At 43.2% G+C, this 22,820-nt stretch overlaps 1 protein-coding gene and 1 long non-coding RNA gene across 4 annotated transcripts in view; one reads left to right on the top strand and one right to left on the bottom strand.

The window, feature by feature from the left end:
• Nucleotides 1-10,683, top strand: part of PSEN2 (presenilin 2) — a 19,258-nt gene extending 8,575 nt beyond the window's left edge. The window contains exons 5-11 of the mRNA XM_082480424.1: nucleotides 25-92; nucleotides 911-1,131; nucleotides 1,985-2,083; nucleotides 3,859-3,936; nucleotides 5,425-5,544; nucleotides 5,906-6,024; nucleotides 7,701-10,683. Coding sequence (XP_082336550.1) covers nucleotides 25-92; nucleotides 911-1,131; nucleotides 1,985-2,083; nucleotides 3,859-3,936; nucleotides 5,425-5,544; nucleotides 5,906-6,024; nucleotides 7,701-7,856 — 861 coding nt within the window. The 3' untranslated portion in view covers nucleotides 7,857-10,683. The remainder of the gene's footprint in view (nucleotides 1-24; nucleotides 93-910; nucleotides 1,132-1,984; nucleotides 2,084-3,858; nucleotides 3,937-5,424; nucleotides 5,545-5,905; nucleotides 6,025-7,700) is intronic.
• Nucleotides 1-22,820, bottom strand: part of LOC309670325 — a 26,220-nt gene extending 3,400 nt beyond the window's left edge. The window contains exons 1-4 of one of the 3 annotated variants that reach the window (XR_014268992.1): nucleotides 22,731-22,820; nucleotides 22,103-22,185; nucleotides 12,392-12,452; nucleotides 11,374-11,504 (exon numbers count right to left, since the gene is read on the bottom strand). This is a non-coding gene — a long non-coding RNA (uncharacterized lncRNA). Of the gene's footprint in view, nucleotides 1-11,162; nucleotides 11,505-12,391; nucleotides 12,453-22,102; nucleotides 22,186-22,643 lie in introns of those variants that run through there. The other 2 variants (XR_014268993.1, XR_014268994.1) reach the window with 2 other exon arrangements.

Raw genomic sequence — 22,820 nt, 5'->3', positions numbered from 1 at the left:
ACTGTCTCTTCTTGCCCTTGATAGTTCATCCATGGCTGGCTGATCCTGTCCTCTTTGATGCTGCTCTTCCTCTTTACCTACATATACCTTGGGTAAGTGGGAATGGTGCAGGTAACCTGGCAGTTCAGGGTTTCTTCACCTCTTTGGAGAAAATCCCTGACTTGAACAAGTGACAAATGTCTCCCCTTCTCCAAATGGAGGTTTAAAAATTGTTAGAATGAGATAGATTGCTTTTTTTAAAAAACGGAAAATGAGGTCTTAAATAGGCAATGCCTGATTTTTTTCAGTGCCTACTCTACAAAAATCACTGGTAAGTGATACTGTGAGCATGAAGTGAACAGGCTGAACCTTGTGGTACAGAGGCCCTGCACTATACGTTGAGAAGCAAGCAGAAGGGAACTTTATGTGCTGAGTTAGTTCTCTGATTTGTCTTGCCTTTTTCTCAGACTGTGTTGTTTCAAGCTCATTCCTTTAGCTCCTGGCTCAGGTAGAACCAAGCTTTTAACTTGGTAGTGGCGCTTGTTAAAACTGTTCATCTTTAACTGTGAGCATCATGCACCTGGTGGGATGACTCTTACATGACTACTTTGCTGCAGACGGTCATCTTCAGGCCTGTGTTCAGTTAAGAGTTGAGACTTGAAATCCTGCCTGCTCAAACCCTTGGAATCACTGTTGACTCAGGACTAAGGCACTGTGGTGCTTGTCTGCACACACAGCACATCCATCTCCTGCAGGAGGAACAGAGATCTAAGAGCAGCAATTGGCCACAAGGCAGGTTCCCCTTTCACGATGAGAGTTGCTTCTATCCTCCTTCCTCCTGGTGTAGTGGGAGGCTTGTTTAACTACAGCTAGTAGGATGCTTTGCATGTCAGTTGCTTTTATTGCTCAGCTAAATGTTCTTGTATTTCAGTGAAGTACTGAAGACATACAATGTGGCCATGGATTACCCCACTCTGTTCTTAGTCATCTGGAATTTTGGAGCTGTTGGAATGATTTGCATACACTGGAAAGGTCCCTTGCAGCTCCAGCAAGCATATCTCATTATGATTAGTGCTCTAATGGCACTGGTTTTCATTAAATATCTACCAGAGTGGTCAGCATGGGTGATTCTAGGTGCAATCTCCATCTATGGTAAGTCCAGGTTGTGACTCTGAAGGTGTAGCTCATGGAGAGGTTACTCTGAGGCAATCTCAGGACTGTATATGTCATTTACAAACCAATGTTATGGTTCTAACAGCTTTAGAAAGAGTCAGATGGGCAATTAAGTTGACTCCCTGGCTTGTCTCTTGCTAACTGGTTCATGTAGGTATTGTACTCCTAACGTGTCTTTCAAAGTGGAACACCAAGTCAGGGAAGTACTGAACCACATCTAACTGCATGGTAGTGGTGGTTGGATTTTTATCAGTAGCAACCCAATAGTCTTGCACGTTTTGTTTACAGTTATCGTGAGATCATGGATTTTGGTATGAGTGAAAAGTTTCAAGAGAACCTGCAGAACAAGAGGTAGCTGGGAGGTAACATTCAGATTGTTGAGAAGCTCTGATGGAGGAGAGAGGGCAGGCCCTCTCCAGAGGAACTGGACCAAATGCCTTCATTCATGTGAAACATAGAGTCAGTGTATGTAGCAAAGGATTGTGGAACATGAACAAAATGCCCTCAGTCCTCCTCTAATTAAATTTAACACCTCAACGTAACGCTGTCATTTACTTTCAAAGAAATAATGTGGTATTCTCAAGAGGCTTTTTATAGTATTAGCACAATGAAAACTCTTATTATTACATTAAATTGTGGGGATGGTATTTTAAGTGAACATCTTCAGGGACAAGAACAGCTAGAGTTATGCAAAGTGGCAGAAACTGCCATTCAGGAAATCATCCAGTTAATATCGATAGATGTAATTTTGAGGGGCGCTTTTTAAAGATAAGGAATGTAAAACAGGCATGATAGTTTGAGATGAGATTGTCTGGTCCTTTTCTCTTTGCAGATTTAATGGCTGTTCTGTGTCCCAAGGGGCCACTGAGAATGCTGGTAGAAACTGCACAGGAGAGAAATGAGCCCATTTTTCCTGCATTAATATATTCCTGTGAGTAAGATTAGAATGTTAATGTTTTTAGCCATATTAAAATAGCAACCTATTTCTGTGTCAAACCAAAGAGCACTATTTTAGTTACTTCCTCGCCCTAAGATTGGTGTGCATTTATGTTCTGGAACAGAGCATTTGTAGAAGGCCTTGTTTATCAGTTACAATGGTGCTAACTCTAATTAGCCAAAGGGAGCCTATATCTGCCTTGTGAAGCTGAAATGTTCAAAAGTAGATTTATCCTTTTGTGAATACTGTGCAGAACATGTCTCTTTGTTCTGCGTACAAAACCCTGTGTTAGATGGACAGTAGCGTTTGCAAAGTTCTGTGGTTAGATGATGCCCACTCAATACGCTTATCCCTTGTGCATATGCTTTATAAAAACACTTTAAAGGTGTGATGAGGTTCCGTTCTTCCTGTAGCACCCTCTTGCTCTGTGCACTGTACAGATGGCAGTGCTTAGCATGTATTTGCTTTACTGTTCATTGTGTGGCTGCTGGCTTTGTAAAGGGCTCTATTCAAGTATTGCGCTGCAGATGAAATCAGTCATCTCTTCCCTGGCTTTCTTGGGCTGTTTAACTATGATGGTGTCTGGTGTCCTTATCCACAAAGGAATATACGTGCCTAAGATCAAGACAGTTGGCAGGCAGGTGGCTCAACACCTGGACTCAAGTGCTTTGTGGACCTCAGTGACTTTTTTCATTACATCACTTGTAAGATGAATGGGTATTTCCAAATGTTGGGTGCCAAGTTGAGGATGCCTACAACCTGATTTCCCCCCAAGCATTTAATTTTATATAAATGCTTATATATGTTCCAAGCAGAGCTTCTGTTGGCTTCAGCTGACCTGCCTTTTACTGGAGATTCTGTTATATTGACTCGAGGCAATCTAGATGAAGTCTCTCTTGTGTTTTAGTTAACAAACGAGTTTCTCGAAAGGAGAACACAATTCAACAGATAATTAATACTGAACAAAAAGTTCTTGTGCAGAACGTCAGTGTCTCCATTGCAAGACCACATTCTGTGGCTCCCTCTAGATGCAAAAACATCACCTTTGCTGAGCTTTTAGTGGAAAAGCAAGCACCGTGTTTGCCTTGGCTTATTGTGTTTAGTTTAGCTTCTATAAAAACAGGAAGACTGATGCACACTTAAATAAACAGCTGATTTGAGTTCCCTTCCACTGATTTCAGAATGGTTTGTATTCCTTTTTAATTTAGGGATCCATCTCAAGAATAAATCCCCAAACATCCTCTAGTTGTTCTTGGAACCAAAACAGAAATAGCCAATATTTTGACAGGAAAGAACCAAAACAAACAGGCAGAGAGAAAACTGGCACTCTGACAACTCCTGCATATCCCTCGCTTGTGTGCTTTACCTTTAGCAGAACATGAGGAGTAAGCTGTGTTAACCTCTGGTTACCTTTTGTACCACCATCATTTCCTGGGCAATTGTTTTCTTTGAAGAGAAGAGTCAGAAGCCAAGAAGAAAACAAAGGAGATGAGGACCCCAGTTCTGGATTTTTGCTTTCTTTAGCCTACAGAGAAGACTGTACTGACTCTTAGCTATTTGTGTTCTGGGACTTCCTTAAAAACTGAGTGAATGAGTGAATTTTCTCCCACCTTGCCTTCTAAGTGCATAGGGAAACCAACTAAAAGTGAATGTTTCAAAAGCACTTACAGGGGCAAGGGCTTGTATTTTTAGGGACAGCTAAATACTTAGCTCCCCTGAGCTGTAGTGACTGATGTTTTATGCAGCTGATTACTTTCTCTTTCTTCTAGCTGCTATGATGTGGACAGTTGGAATGGCCAAGCCAGACACAGCAGCAAGAGGAACGAGTCAGCAGACGTGGGATGCAGGTTTGCTTGCATGTCACCCTTCTGTACAGAGCACTGTCCCATGGAAATAATGTGTATGTTTGAGACTGCAAGTATAAGTAAGCCTTGGAATCCTGATAGATGCATTCTTTTTCAGTGTTGTTATGTTAGTTACAGAACTTGGTGATGTCCTGAAACCTGCTGTTGGGACTGGCAGCAAAGGTGACCAGATGATGTATGAAGCTCCAGTATTCAGGCTGTCTTTATTTAAAAAACAATCAAACCAACCAACCAACAAAAAAAACCCAAAAGCGTTGTCCAACACACATCTTCAGATGTGCTGAAGTCAAAGCTGAAAGTGGGTTAGCATGGGTTTATATTTTTACTAGCTGAGGATGGTAAATTACAACATAGGCTCATATACTGCCGATGGCTCGCCCTGCCAAAGAAAATGAATGTCTTTACATTTACCCTTGGGTAAAGGTTTATGTTTGTGCAGCTACCCAACAGTAGTTGATATGTTCCAAGTTTACATTCTAGCTGGTCTTGTGGTAATTTTTGTGCCTTTGCTTTTATCTTCTTGAAATGCAAGTTAAACTGCAGTTCAGAAGGTGATTGAATAAAATCTGACTTGTGGTGTTGGGAGGATTTCCCATCTGGTCCTGTTGCACTTCAGAGATGACAGTACCTTTTTATTTTAAAGCAGTAAATGTATGCTAAGGCTTGACAATTGAACATGCTGCTTATTTCAGGATAAAGCAGCTGACATACTAACAAACTGCAGGGACACAGTCCTGCTTCGAAACTGGGCACAAAGCAGGAGCAAACTACATGCTGAGGCATACAGAATGCCACTGTGGAAACACTGTGTGTTCCAGATCACAGTCTGCTCGCATCTGCAGTGGCAGCATCCTGTCAGACTGATGTGGACTGGAAAGTTTGTATGAGCATTTCTGAAGAACAGGAACTGTCAGATAAAGTACTATATCACAGACTGGCGGCTTCCAAAAGCACTACCAAGTTAGAGTTGTTTAACAGGACAAAAACCCCCTAAATATGTAAGCAACAAAACGTGTCCACTTATTACATGTGAACACCCAGCCCCAATGTCAATGTGATTCAGGGAAGAACTCTTCTCATAAATGGCAGTCCTCTTAGTCATCCGTTTCTGTCGTACTACGAGTTAAGGAATATCTGAGCACCTCCACCCCAAAGATATAACAATGTGGGAGTGTATATTAAGTTTACTTGGTTTTACTTGTCATTCTAGCCTGTGCAGAGCAATGTTTAGCTGTGAACATGTACCCTTCCGACTGTTTCAGGTAATAACACATGGTTTTCTCAAAGCCACTAAATGTCTCTGCTTGAACTGGTCCTGCTGATCACACCTCCAAGAAACAAAGGGCTTACCCATTCTGGAGAAGCTTCATAGAAGTGTGGATTTCATGCATTAAAACAAGTTATAAATGTAGCTACCTCTTGTTTTTCTTTTTTTTTTGTCCACTCTTGGCCTTTTTTTGTGGAACCAAGCTGAGGATGGGAGAGAGAACCACAGGAGCCCTTTGCATGCAGACTCTCAGATGTCAGAGACAAGGAGTCCTATTCCAACCCGCCCCATCACTTCTTTTGAGGAGCTCGAGGAGGAGGAAAGTAAGGGAAGCTTCATACCTTGTTTTCAGTGTAGTCAGTCAGTGCCTGACATTTTTACTCATTGTGGTTAACACTATGTTAACCCAGTTTTGCCTAATTGCAGTTAATTTGAAGAGTTGTGACTTGTTGAGCAACAAAGATCTGAGTCTGACTCTGTATTACTACTTGCTGCTGCAAGAATCTCTTCTGGGAACAGAATCCCAATCTGTTCTGGGATTGTGGTTGCAGTGACATCTCTTGGCTATGTAGACAATTTAAGCAGGAACATTCACCTGCTCCCCAGGGGACAAGAATTTGTTCAGGAAGAAGTAAAACAGGAAGAGCAGAAGTAACACTTGTTTTCTTTTTCCACTTCTCTCAGGGGGTGTGAAGCTGGGCCTCGGAGACTTCATATTTTACAGTGTGCTTGTTGGGAAAGCAGCTGCCACAGCTAGTGGAGACTGGAATACGACGCTGGCCTGCTTTGTAGCCATTCTTATAGTAAGTGAGCAAGCTTTTAAAAACTGTTACAGCCTGTTTAGCACAGCGGTGTTGCCAGAAGTACCAGCAGCTGAGCAGTGCTAAATCTCCACAGCTAACATGCTGGGTGTTTAGGAGAAACCACCAGTGGATTTCCCAGCCCAGTGCTGCCTATAAAGACAGGCTTTAAACAGCCACTGGGAGAAGCTGAATGATATGGGCTGAGAGGGAGGATTCCTTGGGAATAGAGCCAAGTGTGGAGATGGTGGGGCTGAAATAGCCCCAGGGAAAACAGTTACAGCTGAGCTGTTAGTGTGTTTGCTTCAGTGTTAAAGACTGGGGGCTTCTGTCAGCCAGAAGAGTCAATATTATGAACTCTGATTAGCTAGTGTAGTTGAAAAGGTTATCTCCCTTCTGCTAAGGAGAACAGCTAAATAAGAGGATGAAGACCTATATTGTTCTTGTGTTCATGCTGGAAAAAACAGGAAGGAAGGAAGGAGACTTAAAAATCCATGGAAATGATCAGTAAAAGCAGATGACAATCATATTGTAACTGCTAAAGACTTGGTCCTGCCAGGTCTTATGACCACACACTGTTGAGCTTTCACCTAGGTAGAAAATAATTACTGGGAACTTGGTGTTTACACCAGCATCCTCACAGAAACTAACCAGAAGGGCAATGGCAGGAGTTCTAGAAGGTAGAAGAAAATAAATTATTGTGTCCATTTCCCCACTTGGATCCCAAGGATAGTGAACGACAGTGACTTTCACTTGTGAAGATCATGGATCAAAAAGTGTGAGAACTAGAAATGAGCTAACTTAAATAAAGTGTGTTGAGTGTAGCTTTCCTACCTCACAGGTCAGAGAAACCTATAGGATCACCTAGCTCCATATCCTGGGGTCCAGTGTAGGGCCCCTTCACTGGGGGGAATGCTCTTTCTGTCCATGAGGCCAAATTCCCCATTCCATTTCTTTTATGGTGCTGTGAAAATTTTTGGAGCCTAGTGTCTCTGAGGTTTTGTCATCATGGAGGAAGAAAAAAAGGCTCAGATGAGAGAAGGAATCCCTACCTAAATGCACCTAGCCATACTGTCTATCCAAAGTGTGCAAAAGCTTTCGCACATGCTCAAGAAAACAGATCTCGGCCTGCTATCCAGATAAAACCAGAATTCATCTATCATAGTAAGCGATACAGTCAAAAGAACAGCAGTGGATATTTTGGTTTGGTTGGTTGTGGTTTTTTTTTTCCTTTTTTACCCCAAGAGACCTTGAAAACTGGGAAGGTGTTAGAAGTACATGCTGCTGTGTATCAGTCCTCCAGTGAAACTCCTTATCTGTGCAGTTCACCAGGATTTAAGTGCTTTTATCTGCTGGATCAGTACTTCATGCATAATGGCGTAGAACAAAATGTAAAATAATCTGTAAATAAACTAACCTCTTGGGGTCAGCTGTATGTCAGTACTAGCTGTTTATACCACTTTCTCAGCAAAGACCTCTGCTCAAGATTGCTGAAGAAAATACCTGGCCAACTTGTATGAAAGCTTAGGTGTGGGCAAGCATACCTCATGCCACTGGTAGCTTAGGCAGGCTTCAATTGCTGTACAGTGTATATAGCTTATTATTTGTATATGAGTGATGGCAGATACGTTTCTGGGCTTCTCACTATATCTCCTTTTTTATTCTCTTCTCTCTGGCAGGGTTTATGCTTAACTCTTTTATTACTGGCTGTTTTTAAGAAAGCACTGCCTGCTCTTCCCATCTCCATCACCTTTGGCTTGGTCTTTTACTTCTCGACAGACAACCTTGTGCGACCATTCATGGACACCCTGGCCTTCCACCAGCTGTATATTTAGAAGAAGCAGGAGTTAGAGGATTCTTTTTAAAGCTTTGCTGTGAAGTATGGTACACTGTTTGGAATAAGTCATAAAGTTTTACACTTAGTGCCATATATTTGTAAGGAAAACACTAACTCTGTGACATGATGTGTACTAAAAATCTAATAGTTACATGTTGAACTGAGACTTTTTGCAGGACTGTTGGACTCCCAGGGAAAGGCCTGGCTCACTGCTGGTGTCAGAGCATTACTTTTATGTTATTTGATGTGCACACTGGCTGTTGTGAACACAGAAACCTGTATGTAGCATGGGACACTGGAGTGGTGAAGGGTCTGATCTGTGCTTCCAGGAGCTGAAGTGTTTTAGCTCTGGAATTGCAGTCAAGTTTAACTGTACTCTGGAATTGCTAATGCTTCACACTTTTGAAGTGTTGCGCAAACACGTGGTGCAATTAAGTCGTACTTGTAATCGGAAAAGCATAGCAGTCGGCATGCACAGAACAGAGCGGTGCATTACACCTGGTCGTGAGCATTAGAAAAGTGAGCCTGGACTTCATAAGCTGGCCTCTGTGCACACAGCTTCTGTTGAAGTTGCCCCAGATGCCTATTTATTCTGACCATTGTGAGACATAGTGAGCCATGACAGATCTAGACAGGATGTCAGTGGTGGGGCACTTCAACATCAGGCTTCTGGTTCTGAGCGCACCCACCACTGCGGCTAACAGCTGAAGGCTGGGCTGTCTGTTCCAGCACATCAGATCCTCAGCATGGGAAAACGGATACCTTTTTCCCGTTTCCTGCCAGTATTTTAGCTTTTTGAAAATCTTTTTCTGGGTCCATAGTACAATCCTCAAATTACCCATAAGGTGGAAATTACTGCACAACTCCAGTAAATCAGTTGACCTGTAACTTCTTGTGTGTATTTCTGGTCTCATTTCTGTCCACTGTTGTAACCACTCTAAAGGAGGATTTACCTTCCCTTTATGAAGAGATCCTCTTACACTGATTGAGGGTTGGTTTACCTAGTTTTTGGTACTGTTTAAAGATTTTTTTTTTTTTTTTTAATTATGAATTTAAAAATAGCTATTTAATGTCAAAGGGACTCTTTTGGAAATACCCTGTCATAGTTTGTTGCAAAATATGGGGGTGCTAACTTTAATCTGCTGTTACATTACTCTCCATAAGGCATCATTAATGCTAGGAATATTTACACAGCCTCAAGTGTTTAAAGACTTTATTAAAAAAAAAAAAAATCACAGTGCTTGTTGCCAGTAAAAGATACAGGTCTTACTGAACCTTACTATTTTCTCCCCTTTTTAAAATCATATTTCTACTCTAAGAGTCAGTTTTTTAGAAATAGCCAAGTTCTGTGATTTTTTTTTTTCTTTTTATTTGAGACTCTATTACGCAAACAAGCTCTGTTTTCTTTGATAGCTGATCAATGTCAGCGTTTCAAAATGTACCATTATGCAAGGTTTTGTGAATAATGCAATGTCGTTGAGAGATGCAGAATTTAATCTCCAAAAATACTTTTTAGATAAGGCTTTGAACTACGTATTTTTAAGGTAGTGCTTTTCCAATAGGCTTGTTCAAGCTAATCTACTTTGATATTTAACAAGGACATCACACAGGTGATTCAAATTAATTTTTACAAAGTGTGTAAAGGTTTTTGAGTTGTGTGTGTCTCAGTTTGGACAAGTAGGTAATTCTTGCTCTTTCTTTAGTTTTCTGTCCTCGTTTCTTACATTTTCAATGTTTGGACTTCACAGCTTCAGAGAGCGCTAATTATTACTAAAAGGTATTTCCTTTACAAACATAAATCATTAGAGCTTTGGTGATTTTTAAGGTTTATGTGAGAGTTTGTTTATCTTTTTGTTTGTTGTTTTGTTTGTGTTTTTTTTTCTTTGTTGTTAACTAAACCAGTTATGAAGCCAAATCAGAATACAATCACTTGCAAACATGACTTTACTTTTTGCATTGCATGGTGTAGAGAGGATGTGAAATATCTGTATGTACTAGAAGAAAAATCCTGCTTGGCTTAACAGGGTTGTAGCATATTGTTAGAAACAACTTTTTTCTATAAAGCAGAGTTGATATTTGAAGGAAACTGGAGGGGGGTACCTTCAAATATTGAAGGAACACTACTGGAGCTGGTGGTTTTCTGCAGATTTGTGCTTGCCAGAGATTTGCCTTCACTGAGCAGTTCTGCATAACTTATAAAAAATTGTGATTTAAAAGGTAACCAAGTAAGAGATTCTGTCAGTGCAACAAAATGTATTGTCCTGGTGAGTGATAGGAGAATACAATGTATATACTGGAGTGGTTTTAATTGTGTAAAAGTTCATATGTATTTACTACAAATATATATTCACTGTGTGTGTTTATGTGTGTATATACAGACATACACACAAGTTTTAAAATGATATTGAGTGATTTCTCATCTCATTGGACATTTTCACCAGTGCATAAAGTAAAGTTTTGTTCATGATGTTAACATTATGCAGTATGGCCTAAGATGTGAAAATGGAGAGGGCAGGATTTACTCTACTCCCTAGTTGGCTATTACATGAGATTCTGACTCAGTCATCTGGCAACTTGAATGAGCAAAGCATTTGTCTGTCTACCGTGTTCATTCACTGTTTTCAACTTGCTGCATGCTCTGCTGAACTGCAGCCTCTTTCGCTTCGAAGAAATCCTAATACTCCCATTGATGTGCATCCCTGAAAAAGCACAGCTGTCAGGTAGGCTGGGGTGACACCTGTCTTGATGCAGGTGTTGCTCAACAGCCTGAAGTCCTATAGGAGGTGCCATGTAGCATTTTCCTACACGATCACTGTCACACCCACTCCTCCTCTCCAGTGTCAATGAGTCTCTCATTGCACCTAGTCTCAAATGTGGCTTGGGCATACACCAATCGCTAACATTTAAGACTGAAGCTAAGTCAACGGCAAATCCCAGCTTTTCATCGGTGGGAGATGTGCAGCCTCCTTGCAGTATTTAATGCCTTTGTTGGAAGCATATGCAATTCAACCAGTTTTGTATTGTCACCTTCTGACCATGCAGTTGCTGTTTGTGCTTATTGCTGTTCCTCCTCTTGCCACTTCATTGTTGCTTTTGGTTTCAATTGCTTCGGGGTTGTTTTAAATTGTCTACTGTGCCTCAATGACTGAAGATGCATTCTGCCTCCAGAGAGTGCACAAGAAGCAGCACAGTCAATGAAAGTGCAAGAAATGGGACACTCCTCGCAGAACTGTGCAGTGCTCCCACAGCAGCTCTGATCAGATAATCAAGGTCTTATTCATAAAACCTAACTTCAGGCTCTAAAGGAAAGTCCCTAAGAAGGGAGTCAGTTTGTGCTAGAAATGTTGTCGTCTTCTGGTTCACAGAGAGAAAAGGACACATTTGCAACGTGAGGTGTCTCAGCAAGAGCTTTATAAACACTGCTGAAGCTGGGCCAACATGGGTTAGTAGATACAGCAAGGTCACAGCACGTCTGCCACAGTCAGGAAAAGGAGCAGTGGTCTGCTCTCCCATACCTTCTTTGCACCAGCTGCTAGTGAAGTCTCCTCCATGGGGCAATCGGGTGAAGTTAGATGGACCGTCCCTCTTTGAGTAAATGGTACTTGCTGATGGGACTCCAGTGAAGAACAGCTCAATGCCTGTGGTCCTTGGAAAACAGTATTTGGAGGTCTCCCTGCTATTCCCAAACCGGTAAATTTCTCTGCTTTTTTCTTGCCTTCCTTGGTACTGCTAGTTAACCACACAGTGTGTTTTCCTTCTTCCTTGTAACTCAAATTGCATTTTGGTTTAAATTGAATATATAGTTATTTTTGTTTATTGTATCCCTCAGTCCCTGGTCTCCCTATTTCTGCATCAGAGATGCTCCTTGGCAGCCACGGGAGGGCAGTAAGTCTATATGGAGAAGTACCAGCCATTTTAAAGTACTCTGCTGTGTGCCCCTTGTTTTTCAGTGAGGCTGAAGGCCCTGGAGTCTCCCTCATAGCAGAGAGAAAGCAGACACCCCCCACACCAGCACAGCTGCAGTTTTGGCACAGCAGGTGAGAGGCTTTGAGTGAGAGCGAGCTCATACTGTGCTAAAAAACATTTAAAATCAGCTGTTTTCAATATAGAATCATAGAATCAGTGAGGTTGGAAGGGACCTTTAAGATCATCAAGTCCAACCATTAACCTACCCTGATAAAAACACCACCACTCCTAAACTGTGTCCCTAAGCACCTCGTCTACCCTTTTCTTAAACACCTCCAGGGATGGTAAATCCACCACCTCTCTGGGCAGCTTATTCCAATGTTTAATAACCCTTTCAGTGAAAAAATGCTTCCTAAATATGCTGCCATGTTCAGCACTGCAGCTCTGGGTGAGGTGCTGTGCTCAATTTTGTTTGTCACCCCCTATTTTTTTTTATTTTTCTTTTAAAGCATTCAGTCATCGTTTCTGTCCTACAAACCCCAAGTATAAGCCAGGGGTCTTCCAGCCATCACTAAATTAGATTTTCTTCTGAACATCTTCAAGAAGCAAAAGAATAATTATACTTACTGCTTTGTCATTCCTCCTCTCACTTTCAGTCTCCTGTTCTGTCCCAGAAGGTCTTGTTAATCTGGGGGAAAAAAGAGCATGCTGCTGTCATTCCAGCTCTTGGCACTAGGGAATCTAGGGTCTAGCTAGATCATGTTGTCTGTGTCCTCAGGAGGACCAGGGGCTATCTAGTTTTCTTGAACTCAGTTGTTTTATAAGAAAGCAGCCTGGACAAATGTGGTATCTTTGCCAGAACTTCTGCTACCACACTATCCATGCACCCCCTAACGCACTGTTGCATCCCTCATTGAACTTTATCCTTGCTTCCCCTGTACCAGTAAGGTAAAGGGATGTGAGCTGTTCCCATTTGACAAATGGGAAACTGAAAGAGTAAGAGAGTAAATGCTGGGTTTAAGCTTAGTTACATAAGAAAGATCTGCCCACATCAGATCAGGACATCAAACATGATCACAATGATCACACAAGTCCCTATAATTTCTTTTACATCTTCCATTTGCTGCGGGTTTGCTATCACCCACCTTTTCCCGCTCTAAACTCACGACATTTGCCCTGAGCACTCAAGGAGTTAAGTGAATATGAACTGTTATCTTCTCTTTCGTGCGACACATTTGTTTGACAGGTGCCCAAGAGCACAATTTCGTAGGTGTCAGTGCTCAGCACTATTTATGGTTCAGTATTAAAAAGATATAAATAAATACAGACTTTGAAGTGAAACTAGCTAAACTCCTTGATATAGAAACCTGAGACAGGTACAGGGCCAAGTAGTTGGAATGGAACTTTTCCAAAAGTGGGAACTGTTTGAGTCTTATCAAATGCAGCCTGAACTAAGTGACAGCTCCCAAGGCCAACTCAGCATTAGGTCTGTGCAAAAATAAATGGTGTGAAGCCTGGCTCATTGCTGAACTGCCTTGAAGGGCCTGAAGAATCAGAAGGGGGCAGAGTAGGAAAAGCATTAGGCCTATTTTCTCCTGTATCACTGGCTTCTATGATTTCAGAGAGACCTTGCTCACCCCAGTACAAAATGCGAGTAACTCCACAGCTAACTCACATTTAAGCAGACTAGGAACAATGTAAAAAGTGCGAGAGCAAGTGTGGAAAACTGATCCAACCTTTCAACTTATGCCATGCCATCTTCAATCTTTACAAAGCTAAATATAAGTAACTACAATTACTTGGTAGAGGTACATCTATTTATGAAAGAACCTGAGTCTTCCTTCAAAACCAGTGTAAGGCAAGCAAGATCTCTGGAGCTGAAGGTATGCATTCAGGATTATTTTTAAAGCTACCTATCCACAGCTTTGATGTACCAACAGATAGATAGTAGCAATAAAATGCCAGTAGTGTTAACAGAATTATTCCAACAGGACATTCTTACCCCCGTCATCATGCCAGAAAAGACATGCCCTTTCTGTAAGCCCCTACCAAATACGGCTTTTGTGATATTCCAGGAAGTTCCAATTTGAGCTATTTTTGTTCTCCAAATATTGTGCTAATAGTCTTCCAGAGTGTTATGTGCAGGTTTCAAGAGGCATGAAAACTGTTTAACTTTCTTCTTTACTAAGGAAAAAAACATCTGATTTCTGTCCCTATGTGATTTGAGTGGGCAAGCTAAGAACTGAAATGGCAAACGCATTGAATGATTTCAGACAACTCATGCTGCCAATTCAAACTCTGGGTTGCGCGGAAAACTAACGGGAAATAGAAATCCAGCAAATGTGTTTGGCTATAGAGGCTATGAGCTGTGGCTGGTCAGCTTAGGGAAGAATACAAGGCTAGAAAAAACAAAACATACCTGAGGCATAGGTTAGGCTTTCAAAGGAGAAGTGGGGTGCTGGCTTCTCTAACCAGGTTTGTTATGGCAGTGCAGCTATAGCTGTAAAGACTTAAACAGTATGGGAAAATGAGGGCTAGCAGGGGAGATAAAGCAATACCAAAGGTACTTAGCATGTAAAAGGTTAGGTTGCCTTCTTTGCTACTGTTGTGTGTGTATGTGCTTTTTAGTGCTGTCACGAAATAGCAGTGCTGCTGCAGAGAAGAAAAGTGAGAACATCCGTTTTCCTGAAAAGCAACCCTGCTTCCTATGCTTTGAAAGCAGTCTGCCAGTTAAACAGAAGCAACAGTTGTTGAAGTCCATGGAGTGCATGGCACAGGAGGTAGTCACTGTCCAGGCTTCGTCGTTAAGACACTGTATCTGGTGGGATTGTTGTAGGAAAGGGACATCTTTGTGCTCCCACCTTGGGCTCCTCCAGGCTAGAAATCTTCTCAGAAGCATCTGGGAGTTGATGGGAAAGTGAACCTGCACTGCTGGTTCTTGGCACTACTGTGCCTGAAGGCAAGCTCTTTCCTTGTGCACAGCTACGGAGCGTTTTGAAATTACTCTGCTGTGCTTCCACTGAAGCTTTTCAAGCACTTCTTTAGGAGTCAGGCTTCAAGAGCATGATGGAGCAGAAGAATGCCTTTACATCTATTTTACAGATAGGAGTTGAATAATTTTCTCAGGGTCAAAGGGCTTAACCTGGATGTTTGGACCATCTCTTGAGCAGGCTTTCCTTCCAGAGGCTTGTATTAACTGCTGGCGTCTCCCTCTCAGCTGCACTCAGATATGTGTCAGTCAGAATGTTCTGCCACCAATCGATCTCTCTCTCCAGGTATGCGGACACAGAGGCAGATACTAGAGGTCAGATTCTGCAGTCCTCCTCAAATGACCTCAGGAATTGGATCGCTACCCACAGCAAAGCAGAAAAGGGGTCAGTCAGCATGCAAATGTAGCAATGATTCTGCTTTCTTCCTAGACTGACTGCTAGAAGTAAATTGTCGGGACTATCTGCAAATCACTTTCAGGCTAGTGGATGGAGCTTGAGTTTTTCTGTTTGCCACACAGGCACTCAGAAAAACCCCACAGCTTTGCCTGCCTCCCTCCCACACCTTGCTGCATGCTGGAACAGCGAGGCAAGATGCCAGGAGCCAGAACAAGGACTAGCTCTCAGGGCAGTGGAAGAAAACACGCTGTCTTGGGGATGATTCCAGGCTGGGGCAAGGTGGCTTGCTGCTCTCCCGCTACGTGACACATGGCAATGCCGTGCCAAAAGCTGAGGGCAGTGGCTGAGTTTGGCAGCACACTTTACCATTAGCCAGCAGAGCAACCTATGATGACTAGTGTTAATTCTGAGTTCTAGTAAAGTGTTCAGAAATAGCCTTGTTTCTCTCATATTCTCTGGCTCCAGCCTGCCTTCCCATTTAGAATAATTTTGCACAAACTGTTCCAGATAAGCCTTCTGTCCTTTGTAAAAAGCTCTTAAGAGTGGCTAAATGCAGGCAAAGGACTGGCTTCTGTTTGCCTAGCTTCAAAATTAATTTGCTATGTTTACCCAGGGGGTGAATGGCTTCACTAGTTATCATCTGTAAAGTGAATCCTGGCTGGAGGCTAAAAAGCACTGAGCCTTTTCACTATGCCTGTGCAGGATCGATTGAGGTACATGTAATCAATCAGGTGGCAAGAGGAGAGGGCAAAGCACTCACCAAACTATGCAAGCAAATGCAATTTACAATGAGCAGAAACAACTGATCTGTCTAGCCCAGAGATAAAGAAGAATTACAGACTGAATAATGTTTAACCGAGTCTCACAGGTCTGGGGAGAAACAGAAAGACCGTATTCTTGAGGCTCACAGCTGCTAATCAGACTGCTGCACTCTTTTCAACTTCATCTCATCCAAAATGGCTTTGCTCGATACCCATAAAAAGCCCTGTTGGGCAACAGAATTTGAACAGGCAAGCAGGATATTGTGAATGTTTTAGTGCATTAATTGCTAAGGTGGCGGGGCAAGGTGCCTGTCCTTGCCCTACACTGTCCCACACACTATCCAAAGACAAGGTCTGGTATCACTTTCTTCCATTTAGTGCTTCTATCTCCAGCTTCTCCACCTGGCTCTGTCCTTCTCTCAATGTACTCCACCCCCATCGGCTTGTCTCCAACTTTCCAAAGCACTCACTACCCACTTGGCACCCATGTGGCAAAGTTTGGAGGGAGCAGTGGGTGGCATGAGCCACAGTCAAGCATGGCATGGTGGCATATGTGTGGCATGCTGCACAACTTTTCCCCACTGTCAGTGATGAACGTGTTTGTAGCTTGGGCTTGTTGTGTCTTGTTACAACCTCACCTAGGGAATAACACCTAGGTTTGTTTTCTTTCATAATCTAAAGAGAGGAAAACATCCATGTACCTATATGCAAATTCCCAGTTTGTGAGAACATATTTGCAAGACTTCTTTTCCCCCAGTGGGAGAGAAAATCATGTTATCCAGCCTGCTGAGCATGTGTGTGTGGAGGGCAGGGGAAAACCCTGGTGAAAGGTAATGAGGCTGTGATCTGCCTCACATACCTGAGAAGAGAAATCTAGGTGGGTACACTCTAAAATGCCTGAAGAGTAGGCTTGCTACTTTGTCCTCAAGTAATTATTAGAGATAACCCAAGCATTTGTGGGCCTGTGCCCACCTCCTATTAGGAGTTCAGTACTGTATAGTCAATGCCCCAGAGTTATACAGCATGAGCCACGAATACCCCGTCAAGGGCTACTTCAGTCTATTCTGGATAAATCACAGGAGACAAGAGATGCTCCAGTCTTAAGCTTTGCTACCAATGCTGGCCTCCCAGGCCTGTGTTGGTCTCTTCTCTGCAGATCCACAGAGATTATAAATGACATCTCTGGTTTGACAACCTTCAGCTTTCCTTCGTCAAAGCGGCCCCTCTCTAGATGACACGGAATGGGCAAGTGATATGAGTGAAGGCACGGAAGGGCACCTGTGAAGGTGGCTTTCTCAGCAAGGCAAAACCTAGGAAGCGAAGGGAAGGTTTTTGTGTCTTCTTCCCCCTTCTTTTTTTTCAACTAGGGGACAAGGCAGACCTTCAGCAGTCCTCTCCTCTGCACAGAACCTGACAGCCACCCCTCCACACCTCGTCCTAGCCAGGGGGCTCGGGGCCCTCCAACAGCTCCACTGGTGTTCCCTGTCCTCTCCAGCTTTGTGGAGCAAGGCTGCTCACTGAGCACCCTGGAAGGAAAAAGGGGGTGGAAATCGTGAAATACCCATGCTGCTCCTTGCACTCTCTCTTCATCTTGGACAGAAATAATTTGTTTTGAGAACTGCCACACTGGCTCCTTTTGACAGCATTAAATCACCTTAAAAATAAAGTGCTCACTGACTAAATGAAGTTGAGCCTTGTTTCCTTCCCTTTGTGGTGAAGGGAGTGAGAAAGGCAAAGAATGCCTGAGTGCTTTAGGATGAAAATACACAGTTCAGGAATCACAGCAGTCCGAAGTGTTACAAAAATAGCTCAGCATTTGGATCCTATGATGATACTGGATGTGCATCTACCACTGACTGAGTCAGAGAGATCTCATTTCTTTACAAGGCTGTTGCGCTCATTCTTGGCCATAAAGCCATGTAAATAATATATGGTACAAACAGCATCATTGAAACCTGCCAAAGTTTTGAAATATCTACAAGTTAACTACTAAAACCAAGCCACCTGTCCAGTGGCTTCTCCTTGAGCTGTTCCAGTTTGTCATCCCTATATTATTATAATATGTTGGTGGAACACTATAGATCTATGTAGTCAGATAAGACATTCCTCCTGCCCTGAAGAAATTAACCTCTAAAGAACATGAGTGAACACAAGGCAAAACCCCTCAAGAGGTAGCTTATCTGAGCCTCAGTGGTTGCTTGGAGAAGGAAGACTGAGGGAAACATTTCCAGAGCAGCTTTTGCTTTGTGGTTACCTGTGTGAACAAAGAAGGATGGTGACGTATATTTTATTGTGGTTGGAGAAACAGCTTGAGCCTGTCCTACGCAAGAGGATTTCTGAGTGTTCTCTGAATAGCCTGGATACTTGTCAACCTAATGACATGACCGATAGCTGCTTAATTGGGACTCCATTAATTCTTTTTTTCTGCAGGTTAGTTGTCTGTCTACTAATTTCCTGTTGCAATGGAGCCCTTCTTACTGCAGAGCCCAAGGATCCTTACAGGCTCTAGTACTCTAACTCTTTTTATTTGTAGAAGCTTAGCCACTCTGGCCTCTTCCTCTCTGTGTCACTCACTGGGAACTTGGCCCACTTTGTACGAGGCTGTAAAGAAGCCAGCTTTCACTGGGTTCTTCTTCAAAGCAGTCAGCATCAGAACCGCCAGAGCTTTTCTTGGGTGTTCCCTGGCACCCAGTAAGTGGTGAGCTGCTAGATGGTTAGCGAACAGACGCCGCTCAGAAAACAGCAAACAGGAGGAGGAAAGCGACCCCACCCAAAGGCTGACAGCGACCCTGCTGGAACTCACAGCCAGAGCCCTAGGCTCGCTCTTCCTGGTGCCCTTCTTACTGCTTCTACCCCAGACCCGCAGCAGAGCTGTTTATGCACCTCATGAAATTGCATCATTAAGCCTTTCGTTATGTAAGTATCAACAGGCAATACGAGGCGAAGATATGATGGCATGGGTAAAGCATCTGCTATGGAGTCAGAACTTCCAGCTGCTACATCAAGCTTTGCCACTGACCTTGGGTAAGGTACCGATGTCTCCCTGACTTGCAAAATCAGAATATTTGGAGAGAATTAAATTATCCTCAACAAACCATTTTAACATCAGTAGAAAGAAGGCTCTGGGGAAGTGTGACTCATTATTAGTTATAACTTAAATTCATTATAATTTCCACTATATTTTTATATTAAATATTATGAGGATAGATATACCATTATAGTGCTTATATCTGTATTGTAATTAGTAGTATTATAATCAATTTTATCATACTTGTATTATAATTTAATAAAAGATTTATTTACATAATCCTCATAGGTGTAAGATTCTTGCTAGAAATGCTCACGTTTCTGCATAAGGCAGCAAGCATGTTTAAATTTGACTGAATATAACAGTACTGAACAAGATGTGAGAAGCAAATGACAGTTGTAGTACCAAAGATGTGTTGTGGCTGATTTCTTAATGTTCACTTCTTGTTCTTATAGGTAATCAAGAGACTTCTCAAAATCTGGGAACTTGCTTTTTCTCAGGACTGCTCTGGCTTGCTCTGCACATTCAGATCTGCATTGCACAGATCTGCAAGTGAATGCAGGCATATAGCACAAAAATTACATGAGATTTAGGCACTGAAGTAAAAACTTTTAACTTGTAACAACCTCACTCTGCTGTCACATCATACTGGAGGCACAAAGGCATTAATGGATGCCAACATTTAGGCTTTTACATAGAAATTTCCTAGGTTTCTTCTCTCTACTGTGCTTGAAAGGGCTTTATCAGGCAAGTGTTTGCATAGCACATTTAGCAGATCAGCTCCTACACAACTCTGACAGTTGATTTAAAGCATGGATGAAGCAGGTGTCACCGCTGTTTTAGCTACAATCCTTTGGTGAAGGGCACAAAAGCAGAATGGGGTGGCCTGGGCTGATCCCCACAATATTCACGTCCATGTCTCCTGCCTCTAAACAAGGCACAGTTTGCACAAGGCCAGACTTGTAAATTTGTCTGGGATTTGGAAGGGATGGAGGAGCGCTCCATTCTCATTTCCTCTTGCTGAGCTTTCCCATTTTGTAGAGCATAATAACAAATAATAAGAATATGAATAATGCTGGAAAGAGGAGAAGGCAAGAGCATGCGTAATGATTAGAGTCCCAGTGGGGGTGGAGTGCTGTAAGTCTTCACAAGCAGAGAGGGAACCTGAATTTTGACCTCCCAAAGCCCATGGGAACTGCCAACCAGGAGCCTGTTACATAAACCACTGATAGCCTTTCTGAAGAAAAGGATGACTCCCTGGTCTATTTTTGAAGTACAGCACTCTGTCCCTTCTTTTTTTCCAGGGTTCAGGGCTGTAAATCTCATAATTGGTAGCACTAAACCAATACCAAATATTGACAGTATTTTTTCTCTTTTACCATTTTTCTCCAGTTTACAGGGAGATCTTGCATGGCTTCTGCCATGGAACAGTTCTCCCAGTGCTTTACATACACCACGTTCAATTTATTATTTAGGATTGTGGACACAGTTAGTCAACCATCCCCACAAAAGTTAGCCTCTGGATTCTGAGACCTGTGTGTCCTGCCTTTATTCCCCCCAAGAACTAAAAAGTAACAAAAAAGGACATAAAGTATCTGCACCCAGCAGCTTCAGTCCAGCTTTCAATCCTACCTCTTTGCATTCCAAATCGGGCGGGAAAACAGACACTTCTCTCTTCTTTAGTCTAAGTATAGAAAAAGCTGGCCTTGCACTCAAGTTCAAGGGGTCTTTTAAGGCTGCAGAAAGCCTGGCAACAGAAGGTGTGATGCAAATTGAACAGCGGTGGCAGAAATACCCAATGGTTTACCACATAGGAATAAAGGGAACCAGCCAGGCCTGTCCTTGAAAGATGGGGAGAGCTTTATCCTGTGCTTGTTCTGCCTATGTCTCAAACTACGACAGCGTGCTCATGCAGAAACCCATGATTTCTCTGTGCTCAGCACAGTGAGTAAGACATTTCACAATTAATGCCGAGCTGATGCAAGCAAAGTGATGTTACACAGAAACTTAGAACTGACATCCAAATTCAGCACAGGAGTAGATAAGAGTGTCCTTAGAAAAGACATCTGAAACATATCTCTTTCCAGGTAAGGGTAAAGATGATTTTTCCTTTAGAGAAAGTAGCATGGAATTAACCACAAATAGAACAGTTAATTCATATGCATTTCTGGAGGTGTCAGTATTGAAATTAAGAAAATTAGGCACTTTTTAACAGAACTTTTCAGGGTTCGTATCTTCTTACAGCCATGTTTTTGCATCATCTAACACATCCAGTCTCCATCCCATTCTTAGACATGAAAGCGTCATGTTTGGCCTTTCCATTTCAGATATAATGTGTCTACGCACAGCCTGTGTGTAAAGCAATTAAGTGAATAATGTGTCTTCCCCTGGGAATTGTTTTTTTAACCTTTCAAGTTCAAATCTAGCCTTTCTAGTACTGACTGAGGCTTGCTTCCAATCCGGATGTCTGTTTGATGAGTTTTGCTAAATTCATTTGTAGCTGTCTGTTCAGTGCCTAGCAGAGACCTCATGGCTCCCTTGGGCAGCTGAGTGGGGCTTGGGTGGAAAGCATATCTTCTTATTTAAAAAAAAAAAAAAAAAAAAAAAAAAGAAAAACCGTGCAGGAATATATATAATATTTGAATGATATTTTGTGTGTTCATAAATACCAGCCAAATAACCTTTGGTATGAGCAACTGGAGATAAGGGATATAACTATCCCCCTTTACAGAGCAGGGGAAGTTTGGTACTAGCAGGTTGGCAGTAATATTCACCAACAGGCTGCAAACCCCTACACACACTTATAGCAGACCATTTATCCAGTTTCCTTCTTCACAAACCCACAGCACCCGCAACTCCCACTAACTTTGATAGAGGTTCTTCATTGTGAATTTAAGTGCTCAATTCAAGCTACTAGTTAGCTCAAAAGGTTGGCCAAAGCAAGCAATTGATGCTGCTGAAATTAAAGCTCGGGGCTGTTTGCTGGTCACTCCTGTAAGTTATGCTATGGCTAGAGGAGAGTTAGGAATCCTCTTTGTTTTGAGAAGAAAGGAACTATTTAATCCCCAAACCTCATCCAAATATACTTCTGCACTAATGCAGCCATGTGGCACGTATAGTTATTTTTCAGACAGGAAAGTTGCTGACGGAGACAGGCGCTTACCAGAACACCCGGAAAAGCAGAGAGCTAGCTGTAACTGTTAGCCCCTTGCAGCATCTGCGAGACACCACATCGCTGCAATCAACCTGTAGGAAACAACGCGCCGTTTTTATTTCCAACACGCGCGTGAGCAGCGTCAACCGCGATTTTAAGCCAACGCTTTGAGAAACCACGCTGGCATCCACGCACGAAGGTTCCTCGGACGTGGAGCGCCACAAAATGGAGTTGCTCCCTTCGCCTGGCATTTGCCTGGCGCCTGCGAGGCACCGGGCCCCTGTGCCTCTCTTGGTTACACATCAACGTCCCCAGAGGGCCACAGAGAGACACCGCCATCTCAGACTGACGCCCCCACCCGGGCCGGTCCCCCTTCGTGACGGGACTTCCCCCTCCCCCCCCCCCCCGGCCCGTAGAGAGCCGGCCCAACACTGACAGGAGGCGGCGGTGCCGGGGCTGCTGCCTCTCTCCCTCCCTACCCTCACCCCCCGCGATGCTGGCGGCTTTCCGGACGCCGCCCGCCCGCCCTCCCCGCCCGCAGCACACGCACCTCACGCCTCGCCTGGGCTGGCTGCCCGCCGTCCCCCCCGCCCCCCGCTGCTGCCGCTGCCGCCGCCGCCGCCACCGCCGCACGGACCTCACGGGCCTCACGTCCTCCTGCAGCCGTCGCGCGCGCCGTCCCGGCCTCCTTCCTCGCCCCCCCATTGGTCGGCGCCCCGCCTGAGCC

This window comes from Vanellus vanellus (assembly GCF_965231255.1).
Source record: "Vanellus vanellus genome assembly, chromosome: 3".
Taxonomy (NCBI): domain Eukaryota; kingdom Metazoa; phylum Chordata; class Aves; order Charadriiformes; family Charadriidae; genus Vanellus; species Vanellus vanellus.
The sequence above is the reverse complement of the archived record's forward strand: the minus strand, read 5'-3'. Positions and strand labels throughout refer to the sequence as shown.